We start from the raw sequence: 16,987 nt of genomic DNA, 5'->3' as shown, positions 1-16,987 counted from the left end.
TACCCCCAGGCCCTCTGCCCCTCCCCGTGCACAGAACCTACCCTGAGCTGCTTTACGAAGTGCTTCCCCACGGTGACGCCTGAGCTGGGACTGCCCAGGATGATCTCGAAGTGCTCCTCCAGCGCCAGCCGGGCCCGCACGTGGGCCAGCCGCTCATAGGCCACGGCTGCCAGGGGCGAACAGGGCACCCGCAGCAGGACCATGAGCCCGTGGCCACAGGGACACTGCTTCGGGGAGTTGAGGAGGTTCTGCGTGATCTCCAGCGTCTCCACCGACGTGTAGTTCTTCATCTGCGGGAGGCCGCTCACGGCCATCAGGGCGGCCGCATAGTGCTGCACAAGAACAAAGGTCCTGATCACCGCGCTGTGCAGGCGGGGGAACCTGCAAGGAACACAGAGAGACCATGCCTGTGACGGCTGCGCCCGCCAGCCTACTGCTGCCAAGTCACCCAAGACATCCGTCACTCTGGCACAGGCAATTCCTGCATTACACACAGTTGTGCTGCCTTTAGAAGGTGGTTGTGGGAACCTGAATGAGAAGCCTTCTTTAGAAACCAAATTATACAGTCCTTTTTTTTCCAGCTGGGAAACAAAAACATAGGTTTGTTGTTATTGTTTTATGTTTTTCAGCATTTGGCACTTAGTAGCTGCTCAATAAATATCTGTCCGATGAATGAGCTGATGAATAAATGATATAAATGCCTATTTTGTCTCTATCAGCATAATATGCAGTTCTCTGAGGAGGTGGCTAAGTTGCCCCAGGTTCCTACTAGAAACAGGAGAACCACCAGCAATCAATATGGAAATGCAGCTACCAGAGGCCCTAGTTCTAAAGGCACATCTCTGTGTTCACTTCGATCACAGTGAATTATTAGAAATATAACTAAACATATTTTAATTTGACAGACCAATTACAAATCAGAACATATCCAGCCAAATCAAGAATACCAGTTTTTGCTTTAGAAACTGTGGTTACTATATGTGTCCCCACACAAGGCGTGGCTGTGTGAACCACCTGCTCTCCTAGAGTGGCTCTGACCCATTAGTCAAACAGATCCCAGGGCACCAATGGAAAAGCCCAGGTCCCTGTAGATGATGGTGTTTCTCGACAGGAATAAATAAAGTGGTATCCAGTTTATGCACAATGTTCTTCTGGGTTGATTGAGCTGGAATGAGTCCCCCTAACTCTGGCTTTTTGTAGCAAAGGTAAGGTAGTTTCTCGACCTACAGAAATGAGTACCACACCGTGGCCATGCCACTCTGTAAGTTCTATCGGGGCGGCCAGCTCGCCTTCCTACAGCACCTGATAGCATTTCTGACATTGCGATGATATCCCTGCTCCTGCTTCCTGACCATTCTCCTCCTTTTCTTCACGCTTCCTTCAGCACCTCATCCACTATGCAGGTCACATAAGCTGGAAGCCAGCCTGGCAAGCTTCCCATTACAAGTGCCATCTCAGGAAGGCATAACTGGTCCACAGACTCTGGCATGAAGGGGACTCAGCAGCCCACAGACTGCTCTACCTACCCCTGGTGCACCGGTCAAATAATGCCCAGGAAACGGACTGCCTGAGGTCAGGAGTTTGAGGCCACCCTGGCCAACATGATAAAACCCTGCCTCTACTAAAAATACAAAAATTAGTTGGGCATGGTGGCACATGCCTGTAATCTCAGCTACTTGGGAGGCTGAGGCAGGAGAATTGCTTGAACTCGGGAGGTGGAGGTTGCAGCAAGCCAAGATCATGATCACCACTGCACTTTGGCCTGGGCCACAGAGCGAGACTCCATCTCAAAATAAATAAATAAATAAATAAATAAATAAACAAACATAAATAAATAAAAATAAATACTAATGCTGCCCAGGAAGAAAGAAAGTGCAGTAGGGAAAATGGGCTCTGCTCAAAGGACAGACTTCTGCTTCTGACAAGATGGAACAACGGGATCAGATTTATCTTCCCATCTGAAACAGCTGAAAAACTGAACACATAAATGAAACAACTGCATTTCAATACATGAAACATCAGGCAGTGAAAGACAGTGATCCTAACGATGTGAGACAAATCAGGTGAGCCCCCCAGCTTCTGCCTACAGTTTCTGGGATGTATTCAGGAAAAGGGAAGCCAGCCAAAGCTCGGTGGTCTCCCTGAGTTGAGGAGAGGTATTGAATTCCAGGAAAGCCAAGGCAGCTAGAGATCACAGGGCAAAGTACCAAAGAGGAGAGATCTGCAGAGGGTCTCCCTAAAGTCTTCAGCTGACATGAGCAGTGCACATATGTAAGGAAATGACCCAAGGCCAAAACAAGAATCCTTTGGTTGCCAAAGAATTAAAGGGAACAATGTCTCAAGTTCATGTAGGGCTGGGAATACCTCCTGTTTCCACAGCCAATATGGAACACCTCGGAGTCATGAAACATTATAGAGTACTTACTCAAAGAATTTTGTCTTAGTAACTTTCGGCAAAGTTAGCCCTACATTAAATACTGCTCTGGTCCTGCCTAACAAAGTTTAAAACCAGGACCTGGAAGATTAAACTGTATCCAAGTAACTTAGTTGTATCCCACCCCCCCCCAAAAAAAAACTCAGTATTTATAGATATACAAATTTATCTAGCACCCAACAAGGTAAAATTGACAATGTCTGGCATTCTCTCAAAAGTTATCAGACATGTAAATAAGAAGGCAAATATGATCCATAATTGTAGGGAAAAGAAAGAGAGATCAGACTATTATTGTGTCTGTAGAAAAGGAAGACGTAAGAAACTCCATTTTGACCTGTATCCTGAACAATTGCTTTGCCCTGAGATGCTGTTAATCTGTAACTTTGCCCCAACCTTGAGCTCACAAAAACATGAGTTGTATAGAATCAAGGTTTAAGGGATCTAGGGCTGCGCAGGATGTGCCTTGCTAACAAAATACTTACAAGCAGTATGCTTGGGAAAAGTCATCGCCATTCTCCAGTCTCGATAAACCAGGGGCACAATGCACTGCGGAAAGCCGCAGGGAGCTCTGCCCTGGAAAGCCGGGTATCGTCCAAGGTTTCTCCCCATGTGATAGTCTGAAATATGGCCTCGTGGGATGGGAAAGACCTGACCATCCCCCAGTCCGACACCCATGAAGGGTCTGTGCTGAGGAGGACTAGTAAAAGAGGAAAGCCTCCTGCAGTTGAGATAAGAGGAAGGCCTCTGTCTCCTGCCTGCCCCGGGAACAGAATGTCTCGGTATAAAACCCAATTGTACATTTGTTCCTTTCTGAGATAGGAGAAAAACCGCCCTGTGGCGGGAGGCGAGGCATGTTGGCAGCAATGCCGCTTTGTTATTCTTTACTCCACGGAGATGTTTGTGTGGAGAGAAGCATAAATCTGGCCTACGTGCACATCCAGGTATAGTACCTTCCCTTGAACTTATTTGTGACACAGATTCCTTTGCTCACGTTTTCTTGCTGACCTTCTCCCCAGTATCTACCTGCTCTCCTACCACATTCCTCTTGCTGAGATAGTGAAAATAGTAATTAATAAATACTTAGGGAACTCAGAGACTGGTGCTGGTGCAGGTCCTCCATATGCTGAGTGCCGGTTCCCTGGGTCTACTGTTCTTTCTCTATACTTTGTCTCTGTGTCTTACTTCTTTTCTCAGTCTCTCATCCCACCTGATGAGAAATACCCACAGGTGTGGAGGGGCTGGCCCCCTTCAATAATATAGTGGGGGGCAACAAATTGATTAATAGAAACTGACCCAGGAATGACACAGATGACAGAATTTACTGATAGCAAAATTAAAACAGTTATTGTAACTATATTCTGTATGGCTAAAAATCTACAGCAAAGACTGAACTTGTTGAGTAGAGATGTAAAAATCACAAATTAAATTCTAGAGATGAAATCTTCAATGTTGTAGATAGAAAATAAACTAGACCCTGAATTCTCATGGGAGCTATGATCTTTGTACGTGACCTTGCCCTGCCAGCCACAATAGACTTGTTCAGGTATGGAAACCCAACTCAGGCTAAGCCAGTCTTCTCTTGGAATTTTTCAAACTATAACAAAGAATAAGTCCTCCCCTGGAATCTGGAGACCGTGAGGCTCAGCATCAAGCAGTGGTAATGTTTTTCAGTGCACAGAGGAAGACATTGTGCAGTGAGATACAATACAACCATCGTACAGATACCAAAGAGAAAACAACACAGTCTTGGCAGTGTTTGAATACTTAAGTTGTTAGGTATCTCTGCTGTTCTATGGTTTATTTGTTCAACCTTTCCTATTATTTTATGAGTCAGTACATCCCTCTCTTTTTCTTAAAAGAGTTCAAGTTGAGTTTCTGTTACTTGCAACAAAGAGTCCTGATTAATAAACACAATAACTATGTATCATCAATGTGTATGTACATCAATGCATGTGACACCTGAAATTGTCTTTTTTCTCTTAGGAATCTTGTTATAAAACTGTGCTTTTGTAAGATAAATACATACACACACACACACACACACACACACACATATACTGGATGAAATTGGCAGCAGATTAGATAACACAGAAAATAAGACTCATAAACTTGAAAACACAGCAATAGAAACTAAAATATTCCAGCACTTTGGGAGGCCAAGGCAGACAAATCACTTGAGGCAAGGAGTTCAAGACCTTGGCAATAGAGCAAGAAAAATTTTCAAAAATTGGCCAGGCATGGTGGCATGCACCTGTAGTCCCAGCTATTTGGAAGGCTGAGATGGGGGGGATGGCTTGAGCCCAGGAGTTTGAGGTTACAATGAACTATGATCATGCCACCACACTTCAGCCTGGGCAACAGCCCTAAAAGATTCTTTCTTTAAAAAATGATAATAGGCCGGGCATGATGTCTCACATCTGTAATTCCAGCACTTTGGGAGGCCGAGGTGGGCGGATCACGAGATCAGGAGATCGAGACCATCCTGGCCAACATTTAAAACCCTGTCTGTACTAAAAATACAAAAATTAGCTGGGCATGATGGTGCGTGCCTGTAATCCCAGCTACTCAGGAGGCTGAGGCAGGAGAATCGCTTGAATCTGAGAGGCGGAGGTTGCAGTGAGCTAAGATCGTGCCACTGCACTCCAGCCTGAAGACAGAGTGAGACTCCGTCTCAAATAATAATAATAATAATAATAATAATAATGAAACTAAAATCAAATAGCAATCAATTAAAAGGCAGAGATTGTCACATTTGATAAAAAAGACTCAACTATAAGCTGCCTACAAGAAACCAAGTTTAAACACAAAAAGAGAAACATGCTCAAAGTAAAAGGATAAAAAATTATAATCTATGGTAACACTAGTCAAAAGAAAACTAGAATAATTATATTAATATCAGAAGAGATTATAGAGCTATAAATAATATTCTTTGGGTCATTTGAAAATAATAAAGGAGTCAACTTATCAACAGACACTTCACCAAAGATGATACACAAATGGCAGATAAACATAGGAAAAGATGTTCAACATCATTAGTCACTGGAGAAATTAAAATTAAAATTACAAGCTACAACTTCATACCTATTAGAAAGAATAAAATTTAAAATACGGACCATACCAAGTGCTGACAAAGATGTAAAGCAACTGAAATTCTGATGGGAATGTAAAATGAACCACAGTTGACCCTTGAATAACATGGGTTTGAACTGCAAGGGTCCACTTGTATATGGATTTTAAACCAAATGCAAATCAAAAATACAGTATTTTTTTGGTTTTAAAAACATGGACATGGAAAGCTGACTTTTGTTTACGTGTGGGTTCCAGAGGGCTGACCATGGGACTTGAGTATGCATGGATTTTGGTATGTGGGGGACAGTTCTGGAATTAACCCTCCATGTATACCAAGGGACAGCTATGCTTTGGAAAACAATTTGGCAGCTTGTTACAAAGTTAAACATACACCTATCAAGTAACCCAGCCATTTCACAAGTAGGTGTTTACCCAGGGGAAGTGAAGGGATATGTCTGTACAAAGCTTTGTACATGAATATTCATAGCACCTTTATCTGTAACAGCCAAAACTCAAAAACAACCTAAATGCCTCTTAACCGGTAAATAAACAAACTAGTATGGCCATACAATAGTATTCTATTCTAGAACACCAGCAGTGAAAAGGAACAACTTACTGATACATAAAAGAACATGGATGAATTTCAATATAATTATACAGAGTGAAAGACGCCAGGCCAAAAACAGAGTATATATTGTACAATTCCATTTATATAAAACTCTAGAAAATGCAAACTACATTTCTACAGTGGGAAAAGGACAGGAGGAAGGAATTACAAAGGGGCAGGAGCAAACGTTTACTCATTACCTTGTGGTGACCATTTTACCAGTCTATACATAGATCAAAATGTAAACTGAATACTTTAAATATACATGGCTGGGCGTGGTGGCTCATGCCTGTAATCCCAGCACTTTGTAAGGCTGAGGTGGGTGGATCACGAAGTCAGGAGTTCAAGACCAGCCTGACGAACGTGGTGAAAATCCATCTCTACTAAAAATACAAAAATTAGCCGGGTGTGGTGGCAGGCGCCTGGAATCCCAGCTACTTGGGAGGCTGAGGCAGGAGAATTGCTTGAACCCAGGAGGCAGAGGTTGCAGTGAGCTGAGACTACACCACTGCACTCCAGCCTGGGTGACAGAGTGAGACTGTGTCCCCAAAAAGAAAGAAAAAAGAAAAGAAAAAGAAAAAGAAAAGAAAAGATGTACTGGTCTACTGGCTGTCAGTTATTCCCCATTAAAGCTGCCATGTTAAAAAAAAAAAAAAAAAAAAAGATAAGCATTGGAAAGAGGCTCTGGTACTCAGCTCCAGACAGCACCCCCAGGTAAGGCACAGAAATGTACCTTAGCTGTGGCTCAGCAGAGAACTCTGCCCACCCTTAAGCCTCTGTGGTGGGTACTGAAGGAAAGAGGTTCCATAGACAATACATTAGAACAAAAACAGGAGTTGTCAAAGGTCTAGATCTTTTGGTTTTAAGTTATAGTCGGTTTGTGTCCAACTGACAGTCCTATAAGCAGTTTTCCCAGCCGTATGCTGGTGTTTATGACACATGGAGGACTAACAGTCTGACCACACACATGGTGGCAAGAGGCAGTAACCCCATGTTCTAACCTTTATCTCCTTCTGTTCAAATTACCAGTTTCAAGGGCATTCTCCAAACAAATGATTCCTAGTGAAGGCAGTACGGTATGGTGGAAAGATGTCGAACCTGTCTGCAGTCCATGTTGCCACCAACAGGCTGCATGAGCTCGGGCAAATCATGGTCCCACTCCGGGCTTCAGTTCCCACAATGATAAAATGAGGTGATTGGGCCAAATAATTCCTAGAAGTTCCTATGATTCTTCATACTTCAACATTCCAGGGTTTGATAGTCTCTTCTCACCCAGTGAGACATAAGATTGAATCTCCGCAACGCATCTAGTTTAGCAGAGGGGGAGGGAGAAGACAGGAGGATGATGGTGACAGTGGTGGAGGTGGTGGTGCTCGCAGCCAACAGGAGCATGTAATGTGTGTCAGGCCCTGTTTCCAATGCTTTACGTCTATGAATCCATGTAATCCTTACAGTATCTCTATGATGTAGGTGTTATCATCCCCAAAGAAAATGGAGAAACTCTCAAACTCTCACAGCTGGTTAATGGCAGATTCGGGATTCAAACCCAGGAAGGGTGATTTTGGAACCCGAGCTCTCAGCATGCAACTGTTACTGAATGTGCATACGTACATTATCTCAGGAAATTCTAAGAAGCCACTAGGAAGGTGGGTTTGTTCTACAGGTGAGGGTACAGAAGTTTAGACAGGTTAGATGATTTGCCAAGGTTAAAACGAACAGAGGGCAAACCAAGATGTACTGGCATGGTGGTCACAGCCTATCCTTTACTAGCTGTGAGCTTTTGGTCAGTATGGCTTGGTGGCTACGTGGGTTTGGAGCCAAGGAAGCAGGGTTGGGGTCGTTTCATGATAAACCCCCCCATGTGACTTTGGACAAGTGGCCTAACTTCTCTAAGTCTCAGTTTCTTCATCTGAAAAAGGCAGGATAACAGTATTTCCTATCTCACTGTGTCACTGTGAGGATTATTTTAGGTAATAAATATAGAGCACTGAGCCCAGTGTCTACAACATACTAAACACATCACGTGTGCTCACCGCCTGAGGAGAAGCAGAGGAAGGGCAAAGGCCGGTTTTCTTGCCTCTGAAATCTTGGAGGGCTACTACATGCAGCAAGTTGATGAGAGCTCAGCTGTCGACCCATGCGCTGGAGAACTGACCTGATTAATTTCTATCAGTATCATAGAACTGAATAGTATCTAAGATATTTAGTTTCTCCAAGAGTGTTCTGGGAAATTCTAGTCCCATGAGCTACTGGACACATCTCTAGCCTTCTGGAGAATTATAGCATGCATGGATGTGCTGAAGGCTCCAGGAACTCTCAGTGGAAAAGAAGTCCTTTCCTTAAATGTTTCTCAGACACGTTTGACCATGGAACCCCTTTACGCTTAACAGCTATTAGTATCCAGCCAAAGCAGTATACCTTGGAACATAGCTTGAGAAGGATGTGTCTAATTTCATCCCTTGTCTGCAAAGGAGAAGAATGAGGTTCAATAAGAAAAGTGGGTAGAAGCCAGTTGATGCTGACAATCAGTGGTATTTTGTTCAGTGGCATTTTGCTTTGCATTAGATCGTCTATGAAACTTGGCCTGGCTTTACCACAAATAAACCATGCAGTACCTGGCAATCACTTAGCCTGTCTGAGCCTCAGTTTCATCTATAAAATGAGGTCTGTTGCAACAGGATTAACAGGGCTGGCTGTGCAGTCAGAGTGACTCTGGGTTCTCACCCAGTTCTGTCACTTGCTAGACACGTGGCCTGAGAAAGCTAGGGGGCCTCTCCAAGCCTCAGCATCTTCATTTGCAAAGTATGGATAACAGTAGCAACTGGCTCAGAGAGGCAGTGAGGATCAAATCAGATAATGACAGTAAAGTCCATGGAAGAGTCAACGACACAAAATAAACATTCAATAAACGATACGCATCGGAAAGAAAACCAAAGCAGACTGTGATCATCAATGCAGTTTCTTTTAAAGCTTTGTTCTCTTCCTCCCATTTTCCTACTGTCCATTGGTTCGAAAACATCATTCCACATTCCAGCATATTTCTGCTCACTGTCCTCTCTAAAATTTTCTAGAGCAACAGCATGACAAAGATATCACTGACCCAAAGGGATTCAAACACAGGAGAAGAAAAAAACCAGGGTACATTTCATGGAGAAACTGAGTCACCCAGGAAGGAAAGGTCTCCCTTCCTGGAATTCCCTGGCTGGCTAAATGCACCTCAACTTCCCCTTTAAGCTACTGAGCACTTCTAGTAACTGAGAAGAGAAACAAGTACCTTTTTCCTAATGCAGTGACCATGGCTTCAAAGGAGCTGTCATATCTGAGCAAGGGGAGGCTGTGCCCTGAAAGGGTGGATTCAATAAACTCCGACAGCCCGAAGTACTTCTTATTTTCATGATATAAGTCCACTCCCTAAAACAAAGAAGAGCATCGGTCACTCCAACATTGCATTTGCGGGGACGGCCAGAGGTTCACGTGCCAGGCCTGCGGATGACCTGGGTTGGCAACTTCATCTAAATCGTGCCTACTGTGCAGCGGCTTGAATGGCATTTTATAAACTTCTTCCACCTGCAGAAGCAGAGCAAAGAACCTGCCATACTTTAAAAATGGTGTGTCCCCATCGCTCAGGAGTTTTCCATTCATTCGGTCCCAATGTCTTTACCAAGAAGAAAACCGGCCTTATCTTATTTTAACATATAAATGTCTTTGTTAAATTTGCTTCTTTCTACAATCTTAAGCTGGTTTTAGGAATAAGCAAATCAATTATCTTGCATTCAGTTGCTACTAAAAATCAGTAGATGAAGAAAACATTTATCTAGCCAATTTTACTCACACAGACATAAAATTCCAAAGTTGGGGGAATTTGTTGAAACACAAAAGCATGAAAACTCTACCCCTAAACAGCACAGTGGTTAAGGGCTGAGCCAAGGAGCCAGTGGCCTGGGTCATATCCCAGCTCCACGACTTTCTAGCTGCCTGGCCTGAGGCAAGTGGCCCAACTCTCTCTGTCTCATGTTCCCCATTTGTAGATGAGAACTCATCCTAGCACCTGCCTCTTGCATGAGCTCCCAGCAGGAAGCACTTTGGGCAGGGTCTCCCTGGCTCACGGGAAGTGCCTTACGAACAATGGCTATTGCCACCACGGATTCTCGGTCCACAGGACAAAAGCCAGGTATTTTTTTAAAGTTCCTCAGAGGATTGCAAGGCACTCCAAATAAGTCTTATCTTCTACCTTTACTTATTCCTGTGTAACTAACTACAAACCACCCAGAATTCTCAAATTACCAGAATTGTTTTAGACTTCTATTTTGATGAGAAAATGCCAGGTGATAAGCTAAAACCTCACCACGTTTTAAGGACATGTGTTTAGTTTGAGGAAGGAGATTCTGCATCTCACTACTCAAGGATGCAGGCATAGGAAAAAAGGAACCTTCCTAAGGCTCCTAGAGACATTGAGCATCGCTCTGTATGGAGCCCAAAGTCCCCAACCCCCAAGGGCTCTACCTTCAATATCTCCATTCAATGCCATAGAACAAACATTCCGAATGGTGCTCAGAAAGCTGCAGTCACCAGAGGAAATGTCACACAAACTGCATTACATCTTCCGAGATGAGGAGGCCAACTGGCATATTGCAGGAAGGTTTCCAAAAATACCAAGAAGGATTTACACCTAACTCTGGGTTAAACCAAAGATCCAAGAAGCTGGAACCCATTATCCTTGACCACATTGGTCAAGGCTTTTACTAAATGTAATTTCTGCTAACCCAAGTGTCATTGCTACACAAGGGCCCAGCAGCCCCGTGGCACTCACATTACTGCAGGAGGCGGGCCAGTGGATCTCATTGTAGGGGCTGATGAGGGTGTGCTGTGTCTGCAGTGCGTACGGGAAGGAGGTCACGTGAAGTGTCACAATGTTAGGGGCCTCCTTCACCTCCCTGCAGTTGAGCAATCGGTCCACCAATCCCACCGACGGGTCACTTTGAGAATAGAGGTTATGAACAGTGCTACTGAGGGAGGAAAAGACACAATCAGTTGAATTACTATATTGTTTTCTAATTTTGCAAGGGTGAAGCAGTTGAATAAATGTATAACTAACCCCCGACTTTGCCAACAATTGAAGATTATGGCTCTGCCCATGACTAGGAATAGAGAAAAAATGGCTGGCGTTCAGGTAGCTGTCAGGGACTCTCCCGAGACTCGTTACTTAGGAAAAATGTGTCTGGCGGCGGACGGTAGTCAGAGAGGATTTCTTATAAGACACACACTCTTTCTATCCCAATCAGTGATGTGTCCCTGAGAATGTTCCATGAATCATTTGTTCCTCTTTGGACCCATCTGATTGTGTACCTATCTCCTTACAAAGTCCTTCTGACCTTGAAACGATCCAGAAAAGATATAAAAGAGTAAATTCTATAGTCAGTTTAAAAGGCAGCAGGAGAGGATTGGGAAGCATTTTGGACAAGGGGTCTAGGAGACAGGCCCAGCTCTGCACTTCTCTGTGGGACAAAGGCCTTTGGATTCTCTCCTGTAAGTCTAGGGGATTAAAAAAAAAATCAGTGCTTAACCCTTTGGATGGCAGGAGGCCACTTTGAGAAACCTACTCCCAAAATGAATATTCACAATATAGCTCTTTCTATAATTTCGGAATGTTCCAATCTCCCCCAAGCCCATACATGAATTCTGGATTGTAAACCCATTACGAGGTGATCCTTCAGGTCCTGACCAGCCCTAACTAGCTATCTGTGGATCTGTGACAATCAAAGGTTTTCTCCATGACCTGGTCCAGGAGCCCCCTCCTTCCTCATCTACATCAGAGGAAATGTCTGAGCGTACAACTCCTAGGCCAGTCTCATGGAGATGACCAATACTGCTAAACCACCAGAAATCCTGCCAGACGCTTGGCTTGGCCCATCTGAAATTCATCTGTGTTTATGTTCATTTTAACATAGTGAGTAAAATCACCCCTTAAGAATGGCAGGCATCGGCTGGGTGCGGTGGCTCACACCTATAATCTCAGCACTTTGGGAGGCCGAGTCAGGTGGATCATGAGGTCAGGAGACCGAGACCATCCTGGCTAACACAGTAAAACTCCGTCTCTATTAAATATACAAAAACAAAATTAGCCAGGCGTGGTGACGGGCTTCTGTAGTCCCAGCTACTTGGGAGACTGAGGCAGGAGAATGGCGTGAACCTGGGAGGCTGAGCTTGCAGTGAGCCGAGATCGTGCCACCGCACTCCAACCGGGGCAACAGAGCAAGACTCTGTCTCCAAAAAAAAAAAAAAAAAAAAAGAAGGGCAGGCATCAGTGGTGACCCACGGTACTGGAGCCCACAGAGCCTCTTTCAGGGAAGGGCTAGGCTGGGCAACTCCTGCTAGGACCCTCTGCACCCCACACCTGCATGGCTCCTTGGGGCTGAGTGGACTCTGAAAGAAACACATCAGGCATCAGGCTGTGATTCGAGGGCCTTGGCTCTGCCACTAACACCCTCCCACTCCACCCTGCCCTGTGACTCTGGGAAACACGCTTCCCTTCTCCAGCCATCAGATTCCACCACGGTAAGTTTCAGAGGTGGCACTAGAGAATCCCTGAGATAACTTCCAGTTCAAGATTGTGGAAAACATCCACGGCACCTGCTTACAAACACCAAGCCCAAACATCATCCATCTTTTCAGGATTTGTACCCTCAGCCCCCAGGAACATCCACATATATCGTTTCAAGGAAGGAAAACATCAACCTGTCATATATCAAGTCAATCTAACCTCACAAGATCCCAGTGCGCATGGTCATGGATGAGGACAAAAAGTGTGTGCGGGTTCTGGAAAGAGTTTTGCAGAAAAGCCTTAAATTTTGTCTGTGCCTCCGCGTCTAGTTTCAGGACATACTGTTCCACCCTCTGCTTTGTCATGTGCTCTTTCTCCAGACCAAGCTCCAGTAAAACCCCTGCAACACAATGGAAATATATCAGTAACTCCAAACATGCCCCCTGGTTTCCATTCACTCAACAGACACCTGATGAGCGACTCCTATACAGCAGGTCCTGAGCTAGACTCAGAGATGCGAGAGTAGGAAAAGGGAGGGGAAAAACTCCCACACAGGTTACAGCTGCGTAACTGTCCTGCACAGGAGCTGGGGGGCAAGCAAGCCTTGGCTGTGTGTACAGCAGCCCTCCCTAGGGGCACTGGCTTCATGAAGCAGCTGATCCCAAGCGTGGTAAGACAGAGGAAACCGAAAGGTCCTGCCAGCAGCAAAATCCCTCTCTCAGTCTGAACGCCACAGGGCTACACATTACGCCACTAAAGAGTAAGTCTTTTCAGTGAAGACACGGGACATCTGTGTACTCTGTGGTTAAATATGATATCCTTGAAAGTACAAGGGTATCAGTGATGCTAGATAGCAACACATGGTTAGGTCACTAGTCTGAGTGGGACATGGTGAAAGTTCAAGTTTCAGCTCTACCTTCAGCAGATCGTAAAACCTTGGGCAAGTCACTGTCTCTGAACGTAGGTTTCACAATCTATAAAACAAGGGCAACATTACTTGCTCTATCCACTCTGTAGCAAAGAACAGTGTCAACACCCAAACGTGGATTTCGGCAGATCAAAGCTTCTCCACACAGGCCACGTGACTTCTCCCCGAAACATCCCATACCTGAATGCCACACGTGGAACAGAGTCTGCTGGTAGGTCACTTCTGAGGGTGGAATGCAAATGAGAAAGTCCACCTTCTCAAAGGATCCCAGGTCCAGATTTTGGGTGCTGGAATCCGCAATGGAACACACATGGGAGAGGAGCTTCTGCGCCACTGCCAGCTGGAAGGGCCGGATGCTGTGTGGTTCCAGATGGTAACCTGGAACCAGAGCCCCAGGATGCCAGGTGAGCCCCAGGGCACATGGCTACTGCCAGGCCCTTGGCCAGAGAATCAGTGACTGGTCCAGGGGAGACAGCCCCATGCACAAAGCGATGAGGGAAAGGGGAATAACTCTCGTTTATCAAGTCCCTGCTCTCAGCTAAGCAGTGGCGGGTGTAGGGGTAGCGATCATTTTATGCGCCATCCTTCACTTAATAATAAAAACAAGAACCAAGCACTTGGGGAGCACAGCGGAGGCAGTGGCCTCTTCTGCTTAGAGGGGACAAGGAGCCCGTCCCAGGGGAGGTGACACTGAGACTGGACTTTGGAAGAGGACTGCAAGCTCTCCAGAAAAGGAAACTAACGATGGTCATTTAGGAACTCCGTATGCATAGAGAACATCAGCCACAGACTCGGAGGCAGGAAATGAGCATCGAGAAATCTACCATCTCAGAAACAGTGATGGATGTGCAATTCAAGATTAAATGCGATTGTCATAATTAAAGACTGAATTTTAAATTAGGCATCAGGTCTACTGTGACTCTAAAAAGATGTCCTGTCTTGTGGATATGCCCCTGACATTGCTACCTCCAATCTGAGCCCTTGGATTCTACCCCCCAGGCCAGACCCAGGCCCTCGCCAGTGCCCTCTCATCGTCCACCGAGCACCCATGAGCCCTCTGTCCCCTCAGCACCCACTTAGCACACTTGTGCCCACTGTCCTCTCTCACGGTGCACACCTGTGCCCACTGGCACCTCTCACTGCACACAGCTATGCCCACTGTTCCGTGTCACTGTGCACACCTGTGCCCTCGCCCACTCTCACAGTGCACACCAATGCCCTCGCCCACTCTCACAGTGCACACCTGCGCCCCCACCCCCCTCACTGTACACACCTGTGCCCACTGTCCCCCTCACTATACACACCTGCGCCCCCGCCCCCTCTCACACTGTGCACACCTGTGCCCCCGGCTCTTCTCACTGTACACACTGGTTCCCACTGCCCCCCTCACTATACACACCTGTGCCCCCGCCCCCTCACTGTGCACACCTGCGCCCCACCCCCTCACTGTGCACAACTGTGCTCCCACCTCCTCTCACTGTGCACACCTGCGCCCCCGCCCCCTCACTGTGCACACCTGTGCCCCCACCCCCTCTCACTGTACAAATCTGTGCCCACTGCCCCCCTCACTATACACACCTGCGCCCCCGCCCCCTCTCACTGTGCACACCTGTGCCCCCACCCTCTCTCACTGTACACACCTGTGCCTCCGTCCCCCCACTATACACACCTGTGCGCCCACCCCCTCACTGTGCACACCTGTGCCCGTCCCCCCACTATACACACCTGTGCACCCACCCCCTCACTGTGCACAGCTGCCCCCCGCCCCCTCTCACTGTACACACCTGTGCCCACTGCCCCATCACTGTGCATACCTGTGCCCACTGCCCCCATCACTGTGCACACCTGTGCCCACTGCCCCCCATCACTGTGCACACCTGCGCCCACTGCCCCTGCCCCTCATCACTACTTTGTACCTCCCCCACCCTGGGAGATTCCTTTTCACCACTCACTTGTGCACACCGGTGTCCCACTGACATCCAGGGATGCTGCTTTAGTGACAGAAGAGGCAGTGAGTGAGGAAGAAATATGGCCTTGATTTTCCTGGTGAAATTTGTCCAGCAAAATGTCAATGTCACCCTCTGCCCAAGACAGAATAAACAAATGGGTTTTCCATGTCAGTGAAATTCAGCAAACATCTACAGGGCAGTTAGTGTCAGGTACTGTCCGGAGGCCTGGAGTCGTGAAGGTAAAGAGGACGTGGCCCATCCCGTCAAGGGGTCTTAGCCTAGTCAGGATGAAGACACACTGCCAGAGTGAGCTCCCCCCACACAGACACAGCCGGTGCTAGGGCAGAAGGAAGAACTACATGGTAAAGGACAAAGGGGAAGGTCCCAAGCCCATCTGGAAAACGAAGGGCCTGAGAAGCTTTCTAGGGGTACATGAGATGAGTCTTGAGGGGTGGGTAGCTAGGCAAACAAGGGAGAAGGATGCTCACAGCCCAGAGCACAAGGGATGTGGAACTCTCTAGCAAGAGGGAAGACAGGGAAGAGAGGCCACCAACGCCGGAAAGGTGGGGAGAAACAGGCGCAAGGGCCTTGTGTACCGCACAAAGACAGATCCCACAAGGTGCCCTCCACCCCTCAGGAGAACTCTACAGCCCAAGCAGGAAGAGATGGCCAGTCAGAACCCGCGGCTATCACTCAAGAAAAGAAAGGGGCCGGGCGCGGTGGCTCAAGCCTGTAATCCCAGCACTTTGGGAGGCCGAGACGGGCGGATCACGAGGTCAGGAGATCGAGACCATCCTGGCTAACACGGTGAAACCCCGTCTCTACTAAAAATACAAAAAACTAGCCGGGCGAGGTGGCGGGCGCCTGTAGTCCCAGCTACTCGGGAGGCTGACGCAGGAGAATGGCGTGAACCCGGGAGGCGGAGCTTGCAGTGAGCTGAGATCCGGCCACTGCACTCCAGCCTGGGCGGCAGAGCGAGACTCCGTCTCAAAAAAAAAAAAAAAAAAAAAAAAAAAGAAAAGAAAGGGACAGAAATGCAAGTGCACAGAATGAGGGGCACTCTGCAGTGGAGGTCAGCCTTAGCCGGTCACCGGCAGGGTGGGGCAGAGATGACCTCCCCTGGCACTGATTTCTGCCCTATTAACGTACGCATATGCACCTGTCTCATGACAAGCCTACCTGGACAGAGGGTGCTAAAGAAGGCCCCCAGCGAGTCTACCTTCCCCGTAACGAGCTCGTAATTGACTTCCTTCTGGTACTCTGCTGGGGTGAGAAGGCTCTCGGAAAGAATCCGGGCTTGGTATTTTCCTGGAAAGCAAACAACTTTCACTGTACCAATCGTATCTTCCCTGCTTACTGGCTGTGTGGCCCTGGACTAGTCCCTTAACCCTTCTAGACTGACATTTCCCATCAGGAACCTGTGGCTAACAGCAGGATCTACCTCCCAAGCCTGCTGTCA

The 16,987-nt window shown here is 46.9% G+C and overlaps 1 protein-coding gene across 1 annotated transcript in view; it reads right to left on the bottom strand.

Annotated features, from left to right (window-relative positions):
• Positions 1 to 16,987, bottom strand: part of GREB1 (growth regulating estrogen receptor binding 1) — an 84,989-nt gene that overhangs the window by 30,313 nt on the left and 37,689 nt on the right. Inside the window, 7 exon segments of the mRNA XM_030921299.1 lie at positions 42 to 381; positions 9,385 to 9,521; positions 10,921 to 11,116; positions 12,871 to 13,051; positions 13,760 to 13,957; positions 15,532 to 15,660; positions 16,708 to 16,836. Coding sequence (XP_030777159.1) covers positions 42 to 381; positions 9,385 to 9,521; positions 10,921 to 11,116; positions 12,871 to 13,051; positions 13,760 to 13,957; positions 15,532 to 15,660; positions 16,708 to 16,836 — 1,310 coding nt within the window.

Source organism: Rhinopithecus roxellana, chromosome 17, assembly GCF_007565055.1.
Source record: "Rhinopithecus roxellana isolate Shanxi Qingling chromosome 17, ASM756505v1, whole genome shotgun sequence".
Lineage (NCBI taxonomy): Eukaryota > Metazoa > Chordata > Mammalia > Primates > Cercopithecidae > Rhinopithecus > Rhinopithecus roxellana.
This window is presented reverse-complemented; position numbering and strand designations above follow the sequence as displayed.